General features: G+C 35.0%; 1 protein-coding gene across 14 annotated transcripts in view; it reads right to left on the bottom strand.

Annotated features, from left to right (window-relative positions):
* PAX2 (paired box 2) overlaps positions 1 to 18,435 on the bottom strand; it is a 77,681-nt gene extending 59,246 nt beyond the window's left edge. For 11 of the 14 annotated variants that reach the window (XM_040362343.1, XM_040362348.1, XM_040362345.1 and 8 more), the window contains exons 1-3: positions 18,216 to 18,351; positions 15,085 to 15,253; positions 13,698 to 13,895 (exon numbers count right to left, since the gene is read on the bottom strand). In XM_040362343.1, the coding sequence (XP_040218277.1) occupies positions 13,698 to 13,895; positions 15,085 to 15,253; positions 18,216 to 18,258 (410 nt within the window). In that variant the 5' untranslated portion in view covers positions 18,259 to 18,351. Of the gene's footprint in view, positions 1 to 13,697; positions 13,896 to 15,084; positions 15,254 to 18,215 lie in introns of all 14 variants that reach the window. The other 3 variants (XM_040362347.1, XM_040362356.1, XM_040362357.1) reach the window with 2 other exon arrangements.
* Between the last annotated feature and the right edge of the window lie 355 nt (positions 18,436 to 18,790).

Raw genomic sequence — 18,790 nt, 5'->3', positions numbered from 1 at the left:
TTGATTCTGGCTTGCAATCCATAAATCTTAAAAAAATATTAGAATTCCAACACTTGGACAGACATAAATACGCATGTATATATATTCATACTTTTCTTATTTTAATTACATTTTTTCACCTGATATCTATTTTGCATGGTCACTGTTTAATCTAATGTATATGGCATTTATATTATAGCAGGTCTAACAAAGCTGATCAGATTGCAATAGAAGGTTTCATGAAACCTTGTGTGGTATTGCAGCTTACATTGATTTCAGAGTCAGCCACAATTCAAAAGGTTGCACATTTAATAAATGGGCTCATTTAGTGACAGCAAAGCAGTGGAATTGTCTATAGAAACCATTTTTTTACAGCACTTTAGGAAAGGAGGTAAGCACAACTTGCTTTGGACAATGGCATTCTTATTCCTGAACCACAGTTTACTCTTTTGTGTTTGAGTGATTCTGTCACTTATTAGGTCAGTTCTACATTTTGTTATTGAATACCTCAAAGAGATTATCATGGCAGCAATGAAAGGGTTAATTCAGAATTTGTTTTAATGTTCTTACACTTACTTATTATGTAAAGTTTTTTGGGGGATTTGCCTAATAATTATCTAATTTAAATGAAAATTACATGTCTAATATTATATAGTAATTTAGCTGAGTTTCCCAAGGTTTTTGTTAATTCAGTTTCAGTATTGAAAATACTTTTTGGCTTCCTTATTTGTCTGTGGAAATACCCTATTATACATTCCATGTAAACAAGAAATTCAGTGAGTCAAGCACCTGAACTAATGAAGTCTGTTTTCGTATGGATTTGTGTGTTATGGTTGATTGACCTGTAAACTAAAATATACAAAGATTTCCTCATACCTCGGAGTACATGCTCAGTAGGTAATTAGGAAAACAGGGAGTAACCGGCTATGACGGCCAAGTCTTTCTTTGTGATGTCATCGGTAGTTACACTATATTTTAAAATGAACGGTATATGTTAATTGAGAAAATATTAATTCTGGGTACAGAGCTGTTTGTAAAGTAAAGCTCTGCAAATTATTGCTAATATTTAAGGCGTAATTTATAAAAACCAGAGGGAAGGTTAAGTGTATAAACAACTCATTTCTTTTTTTTCACCCTACACAAGCAAAAATTCCTAGGTTTGCTGTAGATCATCAAATACACTTTTATATTCATACACAACCGCCACAATAAAAATTGAAGCATAAAACATTTTATACAATATACATTTAATTTGATTAAAAAAACGCACAAATACTTTTACAATAACATTTGAAGTTGCTGGTGAATATCATCTATCCTTTCTGAATATCTAGATTCTCAGAAAATAAGATTAAGTTATGTGACCACAAAGGGATTTTTTAAATTCTCAAAACCCTAACATTCCACATTGAACCTGTTCAGATTTTTTTATTTGGAATTTTGGTTTATGGAACTGAATTCAGCGCATAGGCGTTGTGGGCAGATTGCAGTTATCAACAAAATCCAAGCACAGAGAGTTCTTCTTTAGGCAGCTTAAATAGGATTTGTCACCAACAAAAGAAAGCTTGAACATATAGCATTTTAGTTAGAGAGTGGTACAAAATATATTCTAGGCTTGGCCATATTGAAAACTCTTAAAGGTTTCCAAACACAGAGCAGTGTTGACATCTCTCAGCTGCGTGCAACTTTTTGCTATGGAATTGAAAATCTAAGGTGCTAAAACTACTCAGCTTCCTCAGATGACTTATCAGCAACGGCATCATAAATTTAAAAAGTTCATTTGTTACAACACCGTGTTCTTCTAGATCCACTTTAGGCTAGAGAGTCAGCATATACTGTTGTATACCTTTACTACACATTTTCCTAAAACTGTTGTAAAAGAAGAGTATTGTAACCAGGAGAGCAGAAACCATTGTTGAGAACTTTCCCTTAAGGTGTTCTTATCAATGGAGTTTAACAATGGCTTCCACAGACTTCTGGTGCTAAATATGACTTTACCATTTACTGGCAATCCGGTTTAGGTTTTCAGAGCCAATATAACAGATGTTAGTAGGGACAGGGCTTATTTTTGTACGCAATAAGTAAGGAGAAATGGAAACATGCTTCCAGTTTGACGGAAGAGCGCAAGGTCTCATCATTGTAACAAGGACACATATATAACTGCAGTGTACCATTTTATCTAATTGTAAACATCAAAGGTGTTCAAAAGAAGTGTGTGTCTCTCCCCCTCCCCTGTTCAAGCTAGGTAAAAAAACAAAACAAATGACAATATTTTATTTATATTTTTAACTTGGCTCCATAAGAATTGATTGACCGTTTGCCTTGTGGCATTCACATAAATTCAGGGACTTTATTCAGGAGTCATGTTCGTTCTATTGAATAAGCAATTTGGGAGGGTGAATTAACTGCTGTTGCTAGAAAGTCCCTGAAGAAATATTAAAATTGCTGGCAGACCAAATCAATACTCACTGAACACCCAGTATGAGTGGCCTTGGTTTCTCTCTATAATGGATAAGCGCAAAACCATTTGCCAGATAAAGGGGGATTCCTCTACACATGCACACACACACACACACACACACACCACCTTTCCCCCTGTTTGTCAATTTTAATAACAGCTGATCTCCAATGAGAAAAAAATAAGTATCTGTGTTTTTTTCTCTGTGTGTCTCCTGCTCTTTCTGTTGATTATTCTGAAACCAAGCGCACAGAGCCGTTTAGATCAAACACATCAACAGATGTTTATCGTGTTCCTGCCCTATTACTAGAGGTTCAGTGCCCACAACATAAAGGCCATCTCTAAATAATAATGGAAAGCGAAGGCTGAAGCTACTGAAATCACTAGTACTGTCAATATGAGTTGTACTGTGAGATGCACTAAGTACCGATGTCACTTGTGACATCCTGAGGTGAATGTGTCCCCAAGTCAATAGAATGTTATATTCAGGTCGGTTTGTTGTATTAAGTCTATCATAGATTGCTGTACTATGCTTCAGATTGCGCATTCATATGTGCTAATAGCTATGTTTCTGCTTACTTCCACGACTCTCACACTAATGTCATTCAACATATATTTCTATCATAAAAGGACAATGGTAGTGACAACCAATATGTTAACCATTAGACTAACAAATCAGTTAAGGTTTTTTTAAACATTAAATGATCCTCCATAAATGCAGACTGGATGATCATAGTTAGGAGTATGGACTCCTTTAGGAATGCACACTCAATAAATATGTGCATCTTTGTACAAATAGGCATTAGTTTGCATGTTCTCCCTTTGCCTGTATAGATTTCCTCTAGGTACTCTGGTTTTCTCCTACACTGCAAAGACATGCTGGTAGGCTTGTTGACTGTCTAAATTGTCTGTTAGCTCCTTGAGGGCAGGGACCGGTGTGAATGTACAATGTATGTAAGGCACTGCATAATATGTCAGCACTATATACATATCTGTAATAAAAAAAATGTATAAAAGCGTTGCATTGTGTTCTCATGTCTAAATGGAGTCAATTTTTGTCAGTCCTGTAAACCTCCATCTTTGTACTCCAAATAGTAATTTAATGATAATTCTGAATACATTAGAGTATTCAAGGACTTGTACGCTAATATTTTGATCATTTCATGTCTTTTATGTTTTAGTAGGTGAATGGAGGATCTTTGCATGTATGTTCAGGGTCATTCATCTCAAAGGCAAAACAACATTGTACCTTGCATGACCATGATCAAAGTACATGGCAAAGCAAAATCAATGAAAATAAGCAGCTGGCCTATATTCCCCAGCCCTGATCTGACATAACAAATGCAAATATTTTATGTAAAGCACCATTTTTTCAGCCCCGTACACACGACCAGTTTCCTCGGCAGAATTCAGCTTCCGACCAAGTTTCTGGCTGAATTCTGCCGAGGAAACTGGTCGTGTGTACACTTTCGGCCGAGGAAGCCGACGAGGACCTCGGCGAGGAAATAGAGAACATGTTCTCTATTTCCTCGTTGTTCTATGGGAGCTCTCGTCCCGCCGAGCTCCTCGGCGGCTTCAGGGCTGAACTGGCCGAGGAACTCGATGTGTTTGGCACGTCGAGTTCCTTGGCCGTGTGTACGAGGCCTCAGAGTCATCATAGTATATAAAACTAAAAATGCATAGGTGCAGCGGGTAACCAATAGGCACCCAGCCAAACATACAGGAATTTATTGGAAAAACCTATATTTTTCTATTACCACAACAAAACAACATACCTATTGTTACACAGTAGAGAAAGGGTATCTAATGCACGACAATAAAAAATCCACATGTCAGCTATTATAACATATCAATTACTAAGTCCTTAGTCTTTGGGTGTCAAGATGTAGAGTTTGCTAGACAATTGACTTAGTAAAAACCTAATGTATATAATTCACAACAAAAAAAAATCTAGTCACATGCCTCAACTCCTTACTATGCTGCATATAAACTATATTTATCTCTGTAGTGTTTGCTTGTTTGTTGCTGAATGCTTGATCATTACTGTTAACATTTCATGGGCTAGGTTACTATTTAATTAATTTGTGCAGTGAATGTTCCATTTTTCATTATGCCTCAGTGACATTTAGCATTTTCTATGTGTTTGACATAAATAATGACACAGGTGTGGCACTACAGTCTGTGCTCTGAAACGCAATGAAAGCAAGGCCTTTTCTCCAAGATTTCGTTTTCTTTCATATCATTTACATATTTGCGATGTTCTATATTTGCAAACAATATGGGCTTTAATTTAAAATCCGCACAGAAATGTGCAGTCAAAAATATTTTATTATTGGTGTGAATTCATTAAAGTTTACAATACATGAAGCAATATAGTCCTAACCTGTGAAATCTGCATGTCTATGGTGTGCAGTCACAGTAGACAGCTTGAAAGACCGGGCTTCAGTGTTATTGAAGTTCCAACAAGCTATTTTGGCTGATTAATTTCTCATGTTACAGCAGAGATGAAAAGGGATAAGTCCTTTGTAAGGGTTTCCCCCAATAGGCAGCAATGAGGAATCTTCCAACATATAGTGAATAGCGGATGTATTGGTATAAGCATATTAATTACACTTAAACCACAGCAACTGATCAGCAGTTTAATTGTTTGGCTAAAACTGTACATTGCAGCTGTCATCTAGCATGAAGGTTCCACTTAAGCTTACATTCATAAGGTAATCCTAACAAGTGTTTAATGTTCCGATAAAATTTTGTATAAATCATAATGTGACAGGTATGTGAATTTCAATGTTTTTATTATTTTGCATTTAGTGGGGACATTATTAAAACCGATACACCACACACAGTATGCTGTGGCTAGTACCAGCCTGGCATCTTAAAACACATAGGCCTCAATTCTTGCCTGGTGATCCATCAGTACATATAACTATTTGATGGGGCTTTTAAATGGGCTTCCCCAGAAGTAGGTCCAAGAACATACATGAAGTATAGAGAATTTTAGTATCCATTTCTGGTCCTTGGTATATCGCTTTTCATCTAATTCAGTAAAATCTTAAATAGTAAAACAATAGTTGTCAGTGTTATACCAACAAGTGCTTTTTGTTTTACTATATCCATAAGATCCACTGTGTAGCGAGGGGTAGTCACTCAAAGTATAAAGCGTGCCATACTGCTTGGTTACAGCCTGTTTCCTCACCTAATGCATTTGCCTCAGTAATGGCCTTTATGGATGCTCCTGGGAAAGCATTTTGCAGAGGAGAATTATCAATAAATGAAAAGGTTTTTTTTTTAGAAAGAATTTGTTTTAACTCATATGCCATTGTGGCCAGATCTCCATTGCACTGCCAATGCCATATTATTATTATTACCACCGTTATATTCATGTGTTTATTCATAATCTAGTGGCATGGGTGTAGCTGGATGCCATCCATAATTGGAGCTGGTACCTTTTTTTTGGAATGCTTGTGCAGAAGATATTATTGTAGAGATCTATAAACACAGTGCTGACCCTATGCTTCTTTACTGTGCAGGGCTTTCTGCTGAAAAGGCACAAGCAAGTCTCATTATATGCAAACAGCATTTTGCCACTGCAAAATTAACCTGGCACCCATTTCCATATTTTAGTGGCGTAACGCATGGGTGGGTGCTTTAGAAAGATAAAAAGCGAGGGTCTGGAAGAATATAGCTTACTGCTCTGCATATAGGTTCAATGTCTGTTTTATAATACATATACACCTCCATGCCTTTTTTATGGTTCATTGCTCTATGTCAATTTAATATCATATTGGCAAGAAAATCCTTTTTGAGGTCATTATGCGGACAGCAGCAGTCTCTCGAATCTGTTTAAGACAAATAGAGGATGTGTTCATTCAGCAGTGCTAGTTTTCAGTTTAAGCCCAGCCTCATAAAAAATGTAAGTATAGTCATTATTAGAATTATCCAATTTCATATTGTTATTATTATTACTGATACACAGTGTTAGCAGGCAAGTAAGTTTTGTAATTTGCAGTAATGTCTGTTTCATCAAGCTTTTGTCCTGCAGTGTGTTTGAAAGCTAAACTCAGTCACTTAACAACCAGCATTTCAAAGCCTATCGCATATTGCATTGCAATACAGCTGTGACTGCCCATTTGCAAAGGATTTTGGGGGCATAATGGGCATATGACCTTGTGAAAAGGAACAAAGCTCTAGCAAAGCCCTAGAAAAAAATACCCTGGTTTTAAATAATTGTTGGCTGTTAAACAGAGAATTCTAGCATATCATACCAGTAATGGAAATAAATCCTATTGTATTTGCATTTTAATTTTCCACATAAACAATAGTTCTATAGTATGCTGGCTTATTGGAAGCTAAAAAAAAAAAAAATCACCAATCTGAATTTAATTAGAAATGAAAAGTTTATAGGTGCCTCTTTAATACGATTAATGCGGAGTTAACGTTTATCACATACATATGCTGGGTCCTGCTCAAATTGCCCTTTCTTAAGCAGCCACAGTGCATGAAATGAATTTTTCTTCACTTTTTGTGTGTGAATGTGCATGTGTGTGTGCTTGTCTCTTGTGAGGCAGCCTGCGCTCTCTAAACATCTCATTAAAATGTTATGCTGATGCCAGTGTAACGGAAGAGTGACCCCTAGTTACAGTGCAAAGTTCATTAAAGCTCTGCACAGATGGGTGGGATTTGCACCTGACTCCTTAATTCTCCACCCTCTCTGCCAGCACTGCTGCAAGAGATAGGGAAGCTTTGCCAAAATCATGTATAAACTGTGTATCTGTGTCTTCTAGAAAAGAATGAAAAAAATCCTTAAACCATTTTTGTCCTATTCAGTAGAGACTTGGTAATTATAAAGTGCACAACTCGTTGGAATAAAAAATAATATGTCTTTTGATCTAAGTAGATCGCATGCCAATTGGTTACTATGGGATACTGCACTAGTTTTTCTTAGAACATGAATTAGCTGTAATCTTTATTGAATAATGCCAATAGGCAAATAATCATTTGACTGTTGAGGGTTGATTTACTAAAGGTAAACAGACTGTTCACTTTGCAAGGAAATTTTCCCTCAGCTTAGCGCATTAGGTGATGCTCTGCGGACCTCCATCATCAAATTGTGTTATAATTTTCCTTGCTTGTGATTGGGTATTCTACGCAAGGGGGATTTTCACCTCATTCACTAAGGTAAGAAAAAAATACACTAGTGGTGCACAGCTTTTAGTATTTGCCTTCAGTAAATCAACCACTTGGAAGCAGTCCTTTTCCTACTCACAATCCATTGTCCCTACCACCATCACAAATCACCAGAATGTTTATAGAGTGTAGAGGGAAGATGGAACTCTCAGAGGAAGCACAAACTAACTCAATGCAAGTAGGCCTTACTCCAATATGTTGCTACATACATAATAGTTACAGATTTGACAACATACTTACAATATCTGTACTAAAAAGATACCTCACTTAGTAAGCACTTAGTAAACACCAACATGATTAGTTAAAAGCATGGAGACATTGCTTACATTTTTATTACTCTAATTGTGCACCCATCGGATGTTTTAAAAATGGTGAAATACGGTGAAATATGTTCATTAGAATGTTCTTTTCTGCATAACATGTTGGGGCTGTTACAATAAGGTGCAGCGTGGTTGTCAGCCCTGTTAAAGCCAATGAATATGTTTTACCAAAGGCAACATTTTACATCATCTCAGCAAACCTGGTTTCACTTTAAGCACCCTACAAGGTTTGGCTAATTTCTCTGTGAGCCTTTCTGTGTCAATGCCTTGAAGATACATTGATTGGGTCATATGTGTTTTTTTTTTACCAGTCTATATTATAACACCAGTATTAGTTTGGGTACAGAAAAAACTGTCTGATTTAAGCTACAGTACACAATGGAACTTTAAAAATTCACCCGGACCAAAAGGTGACCATTTGAAAGTGTATCTCTTGGGGTATAATACTTTTTTCTGTTGTTTCCAAGCCCTATCAATTTTTTCTATCAGAGTCTGTTACTACTGACCTATAAAGAAATGCACATCTTTTTGCTGATTCTTTACAATGCAAAGGCCCATTTAACCAGACATCTCTGCATGGTTTGTGTCATATTGTGTGGTTTCCACATTTTCATTGGAATCTATTCCCCACCCATCCGCAATGTCATTGTATGATTCCAGTATTGAACTATTTTGATGTCTATTTCCCAGAGTGAGTGGGTCTGGTTACCAGGTTATTGATTGGTTTTCATACAAACAGAGGGCCCTGTGTTGGTCTCTGATCTAAATCTGCCTCTCTGTGGGATGATTGTTGCAGCTACAATTTCAGTGCAGACCACCCTCAATGAACCGTACCTCCCTGAGTGGACATTAACAAATATATTTAGACTGTGTGAAAGTAAACAGAGTGGAGAGGTTACCTAGCACTTTATGGATTTATAGCATTTTATATTTACAGTGATAATCTTATCAACCATCCAATCTATAGGCTTTGACACGCGTGCATTGATATACTATACACATAGGGGAATCTCACATATGTTGGGGTATTTTATGTCAATATGTGTATTATGTAAAGTCATTATGAGCAAGAAAGCCGCTCCATCTATTATATAGAATATACAATATCATATAAAGCAGTGATACAAAGACTACAACAGAGTATTTGTCCCTGGACACTTTGCTTTATGAAGAGGAAATCGCACTGAAAGTGTCTAGCCCTGGCAAGACACCATAAAACAAACTTTCTCTTACCACTGCATTTAAAAATAAAAATACAAAACTATTCTACAGAAGGATGCAACTGAACAACTCATCGTCTTTCAATAATAATACTGCAAAGGAAAAATGTAGGAAGATACCACAGTCAGAAAAAGCACTTTAACTTTCTATCACTATCTCTCCCCATGTCCTCCAAATTACCATACAGTAGAATAAAGTTTTCCCATGAGCAATAAATGTTAAGCCATGGCATCAAATAGTAATAGTAGCTAAAAATTCACAGTGAAAGGAGTCTGGATTAAACCAATCCTGGCCAAACATTTAACATATACCCCAACAATGTCCCCACATGTCACTGGTTTGCCAAAATAGCCAGTTCCTGCTTTTTGGAAACGTGCAATGAACCTACTCCCAGCGTTACTTTTTCCCATGCATGTAGATCAACAGATATAGCAAGCTTTGGTATAAGGAAATACTCCTGCTCTAGGCACCCTAAGGAAAACTAAGGCGGTTTTAACTGACTGAGCACAAATATCCTTGCTTTCTTTTACAGAAGTATGGCAACTCTATGCAATAAGCAGATACACCAAAGCAGTTCATAGAGCCAAAACAACCTATTAAACAATTAGAAGTTCTTAATTAATATGAACAGTAAAATGAACATTGATAAAGAAATGCTATATGCTTTATTATCACAGCCAGTCTGTGAATGCATACATTTCTTTTAAATAATAATAATGCAAATGCCCCTGTAATGTATAGCTCAGGGGTACATTCCAAAGCAGAGTCATTAAATTGAAGGACCAACAATTAATTCATTCTGCTAGAAATATTCAGTTACTACAACCACTATAATAGTCATTGCTATGGCTATCCCTAGAGTTAGAAAACAATAGAAAACAGAAATACACAATGACAATCCTTGCCACTGACAGAAATAATATACCCCTAGTTAATCATTGAACAAAATTAAAAGCTTAATGCATTTTACATCAAATATAAAATAAAGCATGAAAAAATCTTAAACATTTTTTTTTTCAACTTCTCAGCTTTCCAGCTTTAAAAACAAAAGCCATACAAAACCCCCTTTTAAGTCATATTCTAAACTGTATCTATCGGGCAGCACATATTCTTTGAAACACTGTTTTGTAAAAATTAAAATGCATATAAGAACTGTAAAAATCAATTTCCAACACACAGAATACAGTAATTAATCTTTGTGATGGCAATACATTTATCATTAAGTATTGATTTTTATGGTCATAACTGACACTAATGTATATTTTATAGTAATTCACTTTTAGTCATAAAATGAATTTTAAAATGGAAAGCTAAAATACTGCTAATGTAGCCGCCTGTTTTAATGAATATCCACAGAAAGATATTTAGTAAGAAAATGAAAAAAAAAAAAAAACATAAAATTAGGAAATTATGTTAAGGTTGTTTTCTTGGTGTACAATGTCACATATGGCAAAATAGCAATTGTATTACATCTCTCCATATCTGCATTGTTTTTATAAGTGTTATTGAACTCTATCAACTTCAGTAAAGTTTTCAAATCTTTAAATTTAAAAATGTAAGCCTTACAAAAGTAAAAAAATTACAATATCAAAAAGCATGAAATTTCATTTAAAAATCGTCGCCAATTTGTAAATCTACAAAATACCTTTCTGTGTAAGTAGTAGGCAGCAACAGCGCAATCAATGTTAATATTAAATCTTTTAAAATAGTTTTTGCATTAATTAAGCCCAATATGTTTTTTAGCATTATTTTTCCTACTACTTAATATACACAGTCCTCTGTGTTCTCTAAATACAGCCCTCTATGTTTGATTTCATACTATGCAGTTAACAATTTTTTGCTTGCTGGCTTTCAGTTCAATGTTCACTTAAAGTCAGAGGTTAAAAACGCTTTCATGTACCAGTTTACAATTCTTAGGGTGCCAGTTATGTTTTCAACTACTTTATGAAAGTAGGCCTCATTGTCTGGAAGGGATTTAGGATTACAATTATTTTTGCTACCTAACTTTTAGTTAATGAGGTAAAGAAACGGATAAAAGTTTGCTTATGACTCCACCAATGCCCCTTTGCCAGATCCTATTAGAAGTAAGGCTAATTGTGTTTGTCCTAAACGTCCAATCCATTTGAAGCGAACATTGTTTTTCTGGGCTGCTCGGAGTCTACAAGATCAACCCTTTAATGTTAGATAAAAATGCATTAATGCTATTATACAGCAAAAGGTTAAAAATGCTATTAATAATTTATTGTATTTCACAGGTTCATAGTTCTCACGATCTAAAACAACCATGTCAAACTCAAATAGAACAGGCGGGCAAATTGAATGCCAAATTGGCCAAATTGACATTAGCTACAAGGAACCAAAGTAGACCTGCCAAAGACCACACCTAATTCCAAAAAATACTGAAGCACCTTACATTGATAATAATAACTGGAATATTTACTACAGTATGTTACCATAAAAGTGCCAGAGGATAACCTTGCAGTATTTAGCTACAACATTATATAAGGAAGAGCAATGTGTTGAAACTATAAAAAAGGCCTGGGCCCAATTCAGTTAAAATTCGTAAACTGGTTGAGGGTTGCAGAGAAATAGAGTGGAACATGTATGGCCCTCTCCCACCACCAGTTGACATATCTAGTCTAGAGTGATGTGGTTTGGTTGAAGCTCTTTTACATCAGAAATAAACATTAGGGCTTAAAAGGAGCTGATTGACTAGTGCTGTTATCTACAGAAAGCTAAGCTTCCATAATTAACATTAATATAACAACTGCATTCATAATTGTTATATTTCTAAAATATGCTACTGTTGTGCCTTTAAAGCCTCAGCTTGCTATGTAATGAAGTCATGAGCTTTCCCCAAGCAAAGAAAATATATTTTGGTGTAAACCAACATGATTTCTATACTGTGAGAATCAATTTCATGTGTGTGTGTATGCTTCCTTGCCTCATGGCATATATGAATGCCAATGTATTTCATCTCCCTTCTATACCTAACTGAAACAGGAGGGAAAAAATGAATATGGGAAGTTTATAGGAAGGTGTATAATTAGTCAATCAGTATTATGTTACCCTATTCATATCTTAATACCCATTTTAATACAGATGGTACACACAGGAATAATTTCGTCAAGTCGCCCAGCAGTATATAACAGCGCATGTGTGTCTCAGGGACTCACTGTGAGCCAAGGTACATTCCAGCAGTTAATTTTACCTGCTGCTTGCAAGATGACTTGGGATAATTCCATGTCATTTGTGAAATATTAAAAACATTTACGTAGGATGCCAGAGCAATTGCAACAGATAATATCTAAATTGTATTTTCTGCTGGCTTTCTGCATGGCATTTTGTAATTATAGCTGTGCTGTTTCCTTATTTATCCTGAATAAATAATAACATGTCACTGATCTTATGAAAGGATAGAAGAATAAGACTTTTTTTTTCTGTATAGTGCCTATGTCACAAGATGGAAAGTACCACATGTATGCATATGGATGACTACAAGTATTATTAGGAAAACATACATATATATATATATATATATATATATATATATATATATATATATATATATATATATATATATATATATATATATATATATATATATATATATATATATATATATATATATTTTTTTTTAATTCTAAAATCTCTGGGATTGCTGCAGGATTTCTACATGGATACAATTTAAATATCCCACTAAAATATTTATACTCAAATACACAATAAGTAAGAACTAATATTCTTGTTAGGATAGAGACATTTTGAATATATAGTAAAAATAGCACATACAGTTCATTATAGCAATTTACAATTGTAAAAAGCCAAGGTGGAATAGATTTTTTTTTATTTTAAGAAAGGGGGGGGGTAAGGATTCTCTAGCTCCCCCCTCCCTCTAAAGTTAACCAAAAATCCAGTCTTTTAAATTTGTAAGACAAACAATAGTTAATGGAACTGTGATGGGCTGTATACAGGTGTAATCCTGTAATACCATTGATTCCTGGAAGCTCTGTAAAGTGCAAGCATCACCAGCAAACCACTTGGGAGAAAAAATAACAAAAAGTTTTGGTTACATGCTCTATCCTCTGTAATCCCGACCCATTCCACACGTGTGCTAAGTATTTCCATTTTGTTTGGTTAAGATAAATAAACTCTGGTATCTTAATGGTTCACTAGCTAAGCTTTTGTGATTGTCTGTAAATTTGGGAGCTGTTAAATTCTTAATTACTGAGAACACTAAAATGACTGAAGACATTAGCTGTAATACTCATAAACCAAACGAAGACAGCAAAAGTCACATTTTCCATCAATAGTGTAAACAGACAAAAGAAACAGTTTTCACAAAGTATTAAGGGGGACTTATTTCTAGTAATCCCTTAAATCAGCAGACGATTACAACAATATTCTACCATGCAGGCTGCAGAAGATACAAATTGGGATGTGGAGTTGAGTTGGTGGTGACACATAGGGGACAATTGGTGACAGCGGCTATAACAATGGTCAGTAAGGTACAGAAAGAAGTCAGTTCCTACCTGTTTATAGAAGACACGCTGGGCACGGTGTCATTGTCACAGATCCCTTCTGCCAGCAGTCTGTCCCTGATCTCCCACGCAAACATCGTGGGGTTTTGTCTTTTGTACTCTGCGATTTTATCTACTACTTTTGGGGTGGCTACTTTGGGCTTGGATCCCCCAATTACTCCCGGCTTGATGCTGCCCGTTTCGTAGTACCTGTACAAGAAGGACAGAGCACGTCAGTGAGCCCCGGAGCTGGCACACTTGGCACACATGCATGCATTCCTACAATAGCATTCGTGGATTGGATATATCGTAGCATACATTTCTATACATATATTTAATACAGTGCATTTGAAATATATATATATATATATATATATATATATATATATATATATATATATATATATATATATATATATATATATATATATATATATATATATATATATATAAATAACAGCTGATATATATATATATATATATATATATATATATATATATATATATATATATATATATATATATATATATATATATATATATATATATATATATATTAACAGCTAATATATTAGCTAACTATAGATCCAAATGTATATTAGCTGCATCAACTGCAAATGCATCCATTTCCCGACCCTCATATAATTTATAGATAAAATGATATAGATCCAGATGTATATGAACTGCACATCCGTCCATTACCCGACCCACGTATAATGGCATCAATAAACAGGCGTTATCACTTGCAATCAGCACATTTCTCCATAGAGAAAAGAAGAATACAGGAATGTCTGTGCAAGTGTGACAGCTACCTTGGACGTTTTCTAGAGTTTATCCCAACGTTGGCATCGGAAATCGGTGTGCATTGGGAGCTCCCTGTTACCAATTTGATGTAAATATAATAATGATACTAATAGTCACTTAGGTTTTATAATTACTTATGTGTTTGCGAGCTGAATTACAAATCAATACACAGGCGCTATTAAAGCCTTGTAATGTCATTTTAATCAGTACTGTGTAGCAAATTGGAAGAGCTGCAAAGGACATATGTAAAATCAGAAATTGTTCTTCCATTAGATTATTAATAAGGTGCGCATTCATTAACCGGTAGCTAACATCCTCTGGTGTCACCTCTGTGTCACCCATAAAATGCAGACTCTCCTGAGGGACATGGATCCATCCACTACTATAAAGTGCCAGCTAACCTCTTGGCTCATCAGGCACAAGTACAGCCCCGAAAAATAGGTTGGGGGGTTATTGAGTATATATAGATATATATCTATATAGATAATGTATATATATTTTATATATATAAAACACTTAAGAATATATATATATATATATATATATATATATATATATATTTGATTATTGCATTATGTAGAGGAGAGGTCCTTACCTGCCCAGTATCTTGCTCACACAGCCGTGGCTGACCCTTAGCTGCCTGGAGATGTCACAGGGTCTGACACCCTGGTGGGCCAGCTCTACTATCCTCTGTCTCACCACATCAGGTAGAGGTCTGCCATTGACAAATACCCCCCCGAGCTGGTTGACACCCCCATGCCCTGCTGGGGAAGAGAGAACGAAAAACAGAGACACAAAGAGAGAGAAAGAGAGAGAGCACAAAACAATTAATTAGACAACAAATAGTAGAGGGATGAGATCACAAATGATAACCATAAAACAGATTGATTCGATGACATACATAACTGATCTATAATCATGTACGATCGGTTGTTGTTTTTTTTCCTTTATCCCTGTCAGTTAAAGAATAGGAAGGTGGTCTGCAGAATTAGAGCACCTTTTGCTGCTAGGAGCACCTAAAACTGCTGGTAGAGCTCTCCAACCCCAATTGTGTTCAGTTCTGGTCCAGTCTGGTCATCCTTTACAGGTGATTGTCCCTATGTGATCTGCCAAGATTGGAATGTGTCACCTCTAAAGGGTACACCTAGGATGGGCTCTATGCTAGGTCAGTGCAGTGTAATGAGATCCACACATCACACATGCTGACTACTGCCACTGACCAACTGTGACCCCAATCCAGGCAGAATAATCAGGACTCCTCACAATGGAATCATGATTATTCTACACCAACAATTTTACACCGATCAAGGAGAGATCACACAACAACACGTGACCAGCCGGGTGACAGCCAGCATTAGCGCCAGGCATGCGCTCTGCCCACTTCATTTAATCATACAATTGCTTGAAAGGCTGTGCTAAAAGAAAAAAAGTATATATAGAGTAGATAATTCTATGTTATAAGGGAAAGACTCCTAAAGCGGTTGGGGTTTTTGGGTTCAACACTAAAGCTTATGTAAAAAAAAAAAAAAAAAATATATATATATATATATAGAGAGAGAGAGAGAGAGAGAGAGAGAGAGAGAGAGAGAGAGAGAGAGAGAGAGAGAGAGAGAGAGAGAGAGAGAGAGAGAGAGAGAGAGAGAGAGAGAGAGAGAGAGAGAGGCAGTTTTTTTATTTAATAAAATATATAATTAACTGAAGTATATGAAGTATAAAGCACTGAACAAATGATATATACAAATTATATATATATATATATATACATCTGTGTGTGCATATATATATATATATATATATATATATATATATATATATATATATATATATAAACTTTTTAAAAAAACTTGTATTATCTATATGTACAGGGAAAGCAGATATTACTGTAATATTGTAATATTGTAATATTACTGTTATTATATATATATATATATATATATATATATATATATATATATATATATATATATATATATATATATATATATATATATATATATATATATATATATATATAAAAAATTAAAAGAAAAATCAGTAAACCTTTTCAGAGAACACGTATCTATCTTATGTACAGGAAAGGCAGGTGTTTCTGTATAAAAAGTGTTAATTCTCTATTAAATTGAAATTCAGCAGGCTTTCCACTTTTCTGAAAAATGATGTATTTATATTGGTGAGTTTATCCCCCGTGCTGCTGACAGTGACTTATAGACTGTGAACTTGAGGAAACTCTCATTGCCCTTAAATCGATCCAGCACCGTGCACAAATACAGTTTTCCCCAAAAAAAGGTCCTTCCTGGCCAGTGACACCCCCCTTCCTGCCCTCCTTCTAGACCTGGCACCTACAGTGTCACGTTGTCTTGGCCTGGGCTTGGCCATGTATCCCCCCCTCAATAGTGCCCGGCAGCTTGTGGACACGTTATAGCTATACAGTTACCAAGCTGCAATTTTCTCAGCACCTCTGTGATAAATTATTCATCATACCACTGATAACTCCTATTACATATTATTAAAAGGCAACAGATGTAAAAGAGAAAAGAAAAGATTACAAATGAATAACACACACAAACACATAAAATTGTGTAATTGCTTATTGTAGCATTTTAAGTATAGTTTTTCCTATCTTACTATCATACATGTTGTAGCATTTTTAAAGTGTAGCATTTTTCTTTATGTTATCTATTTTGTTTAGGATAACCCGCACAGGTGTACCTGCAATATTGGGTTAGGGTATATAATATCCTCAAAATATATCCATTTATTCAGTTACATTAATATATATATATATATATATATATATATATATATATATATATATATATATATATATATATATATATATATATATATATATATATATATATATATATATATATAAAATGATTTTATCTATCTATCTATATATATATCTATATATATATATATATATATATATATATATATATATATATATATATCTATATATATATATATATATATACATAAATTATATAAAATGATTTTTTATATATATATATATATATATATATATACATAAATTATATAAAATGATTTTTTATATATATATATATATATATATATATATATATATATATATACATAAATATATATATATATATATATATATATATATATATATATATATATATATATATAAAATCATTTCAGCTTTTAAATGGCACCGACACTGATCTTGTACATATATCTCACGGATATTAATTTATTTAATCTATGGATTATCCCAGATATTATCGATACTTCCCATGTGCCTTTTGTCTATTTATAAGTGGCATCCTATTATTTATATCAGTTTATTTTTGCTGTAATGCTGCCTATTATAAAAAAATATATATATTAAGTACCGGCTAATAAGCTTTTTTCCCTTTACTAATTTTCTTTTAAAAATATATTATTTTTTTCCCTTGGCGTGTAATTAAATTTCAGGCATATTTCATGCTAGACCAGAGGTCATTTTATTACAGCGTTATGATTTTTATCATTATTATTACAATGTAGAAAAAATTATTCGGGGAATGCCGATGCTGTGTTATTAAATGCTATTAATTAAAGGCATCGGTCAGCCTAAGAAGGGTAAAAGAAGGATCGTGTTAGTAAATGGTGTTTTAGATGGGAAAGAGATGCTGCCAGTGGGGCTGAGCTGGGCTCCAGGCAGTGAGATTTGGACCCTGATAGCAGAATGTAGGCTGTAATGGAATGGATAGTACTCACGGTGCATAGCCGAGAAGGGATCTGCCTTGCAATGCATATCCATGGGGAGGCAAATGAAAGGGAGGTATTCGGCTGTAGTCGCCGTTTCGCCTTTGGACTGAACTTCAAGACTTGAAGAAAATAGGCTAGGCTGGTTTCCAGGCTCGATGTGGGGTGCCCACTGCCCCCGGAATGAAGGCTGCAGGATGGGGTTCAGATCTGGCGACAGCTTTGGCTGGGGTAGAGTCCTTCAGATTTCCTGGGAAGAAGAAGTGGAGATGTTGGGCCAGCAAGGAGCTCTTCTCATGGCTGCTGGACCACACCAGACACTTGTGACGGAAGCCGGACGCGGTCAAGTAAGAGTTTGTTCCCCTCCAAGTCTTTGGCTGGAGTTTTCTGACTTCAAAGCAAAGTTAAAAAAAATAAAAAAATATCCAGGAGTGTGTGAGTGTGTACAATGTCGGGGAGATAGACAGAGCGATCTCTGGAAAATGGAGACACTGGCTGAAGTTGTCACTTTAAGATGGGATGTGTGTGCTAGGAGGTTTGGCTGGAGAATGGAGCCTCCTCTCCCTGTGTGTGTCTCTCTAAAAGCT

This window comes from Rana temporaria, chromosome 8, assembly GCF_905171775.1.
Source record: "Rana temporaria chromosome 8, aRanTem1.1, whole genome shotgun sequence".
Taxonomy (NCBI): Eukaryota; Metazoa; Chordata; class Amphibia; order Anura; family Ranidae; genus Rana; species Rana temporaria.
This window is presented reverse-complemented; position numbering and strand designations above follow the sequence as displayed.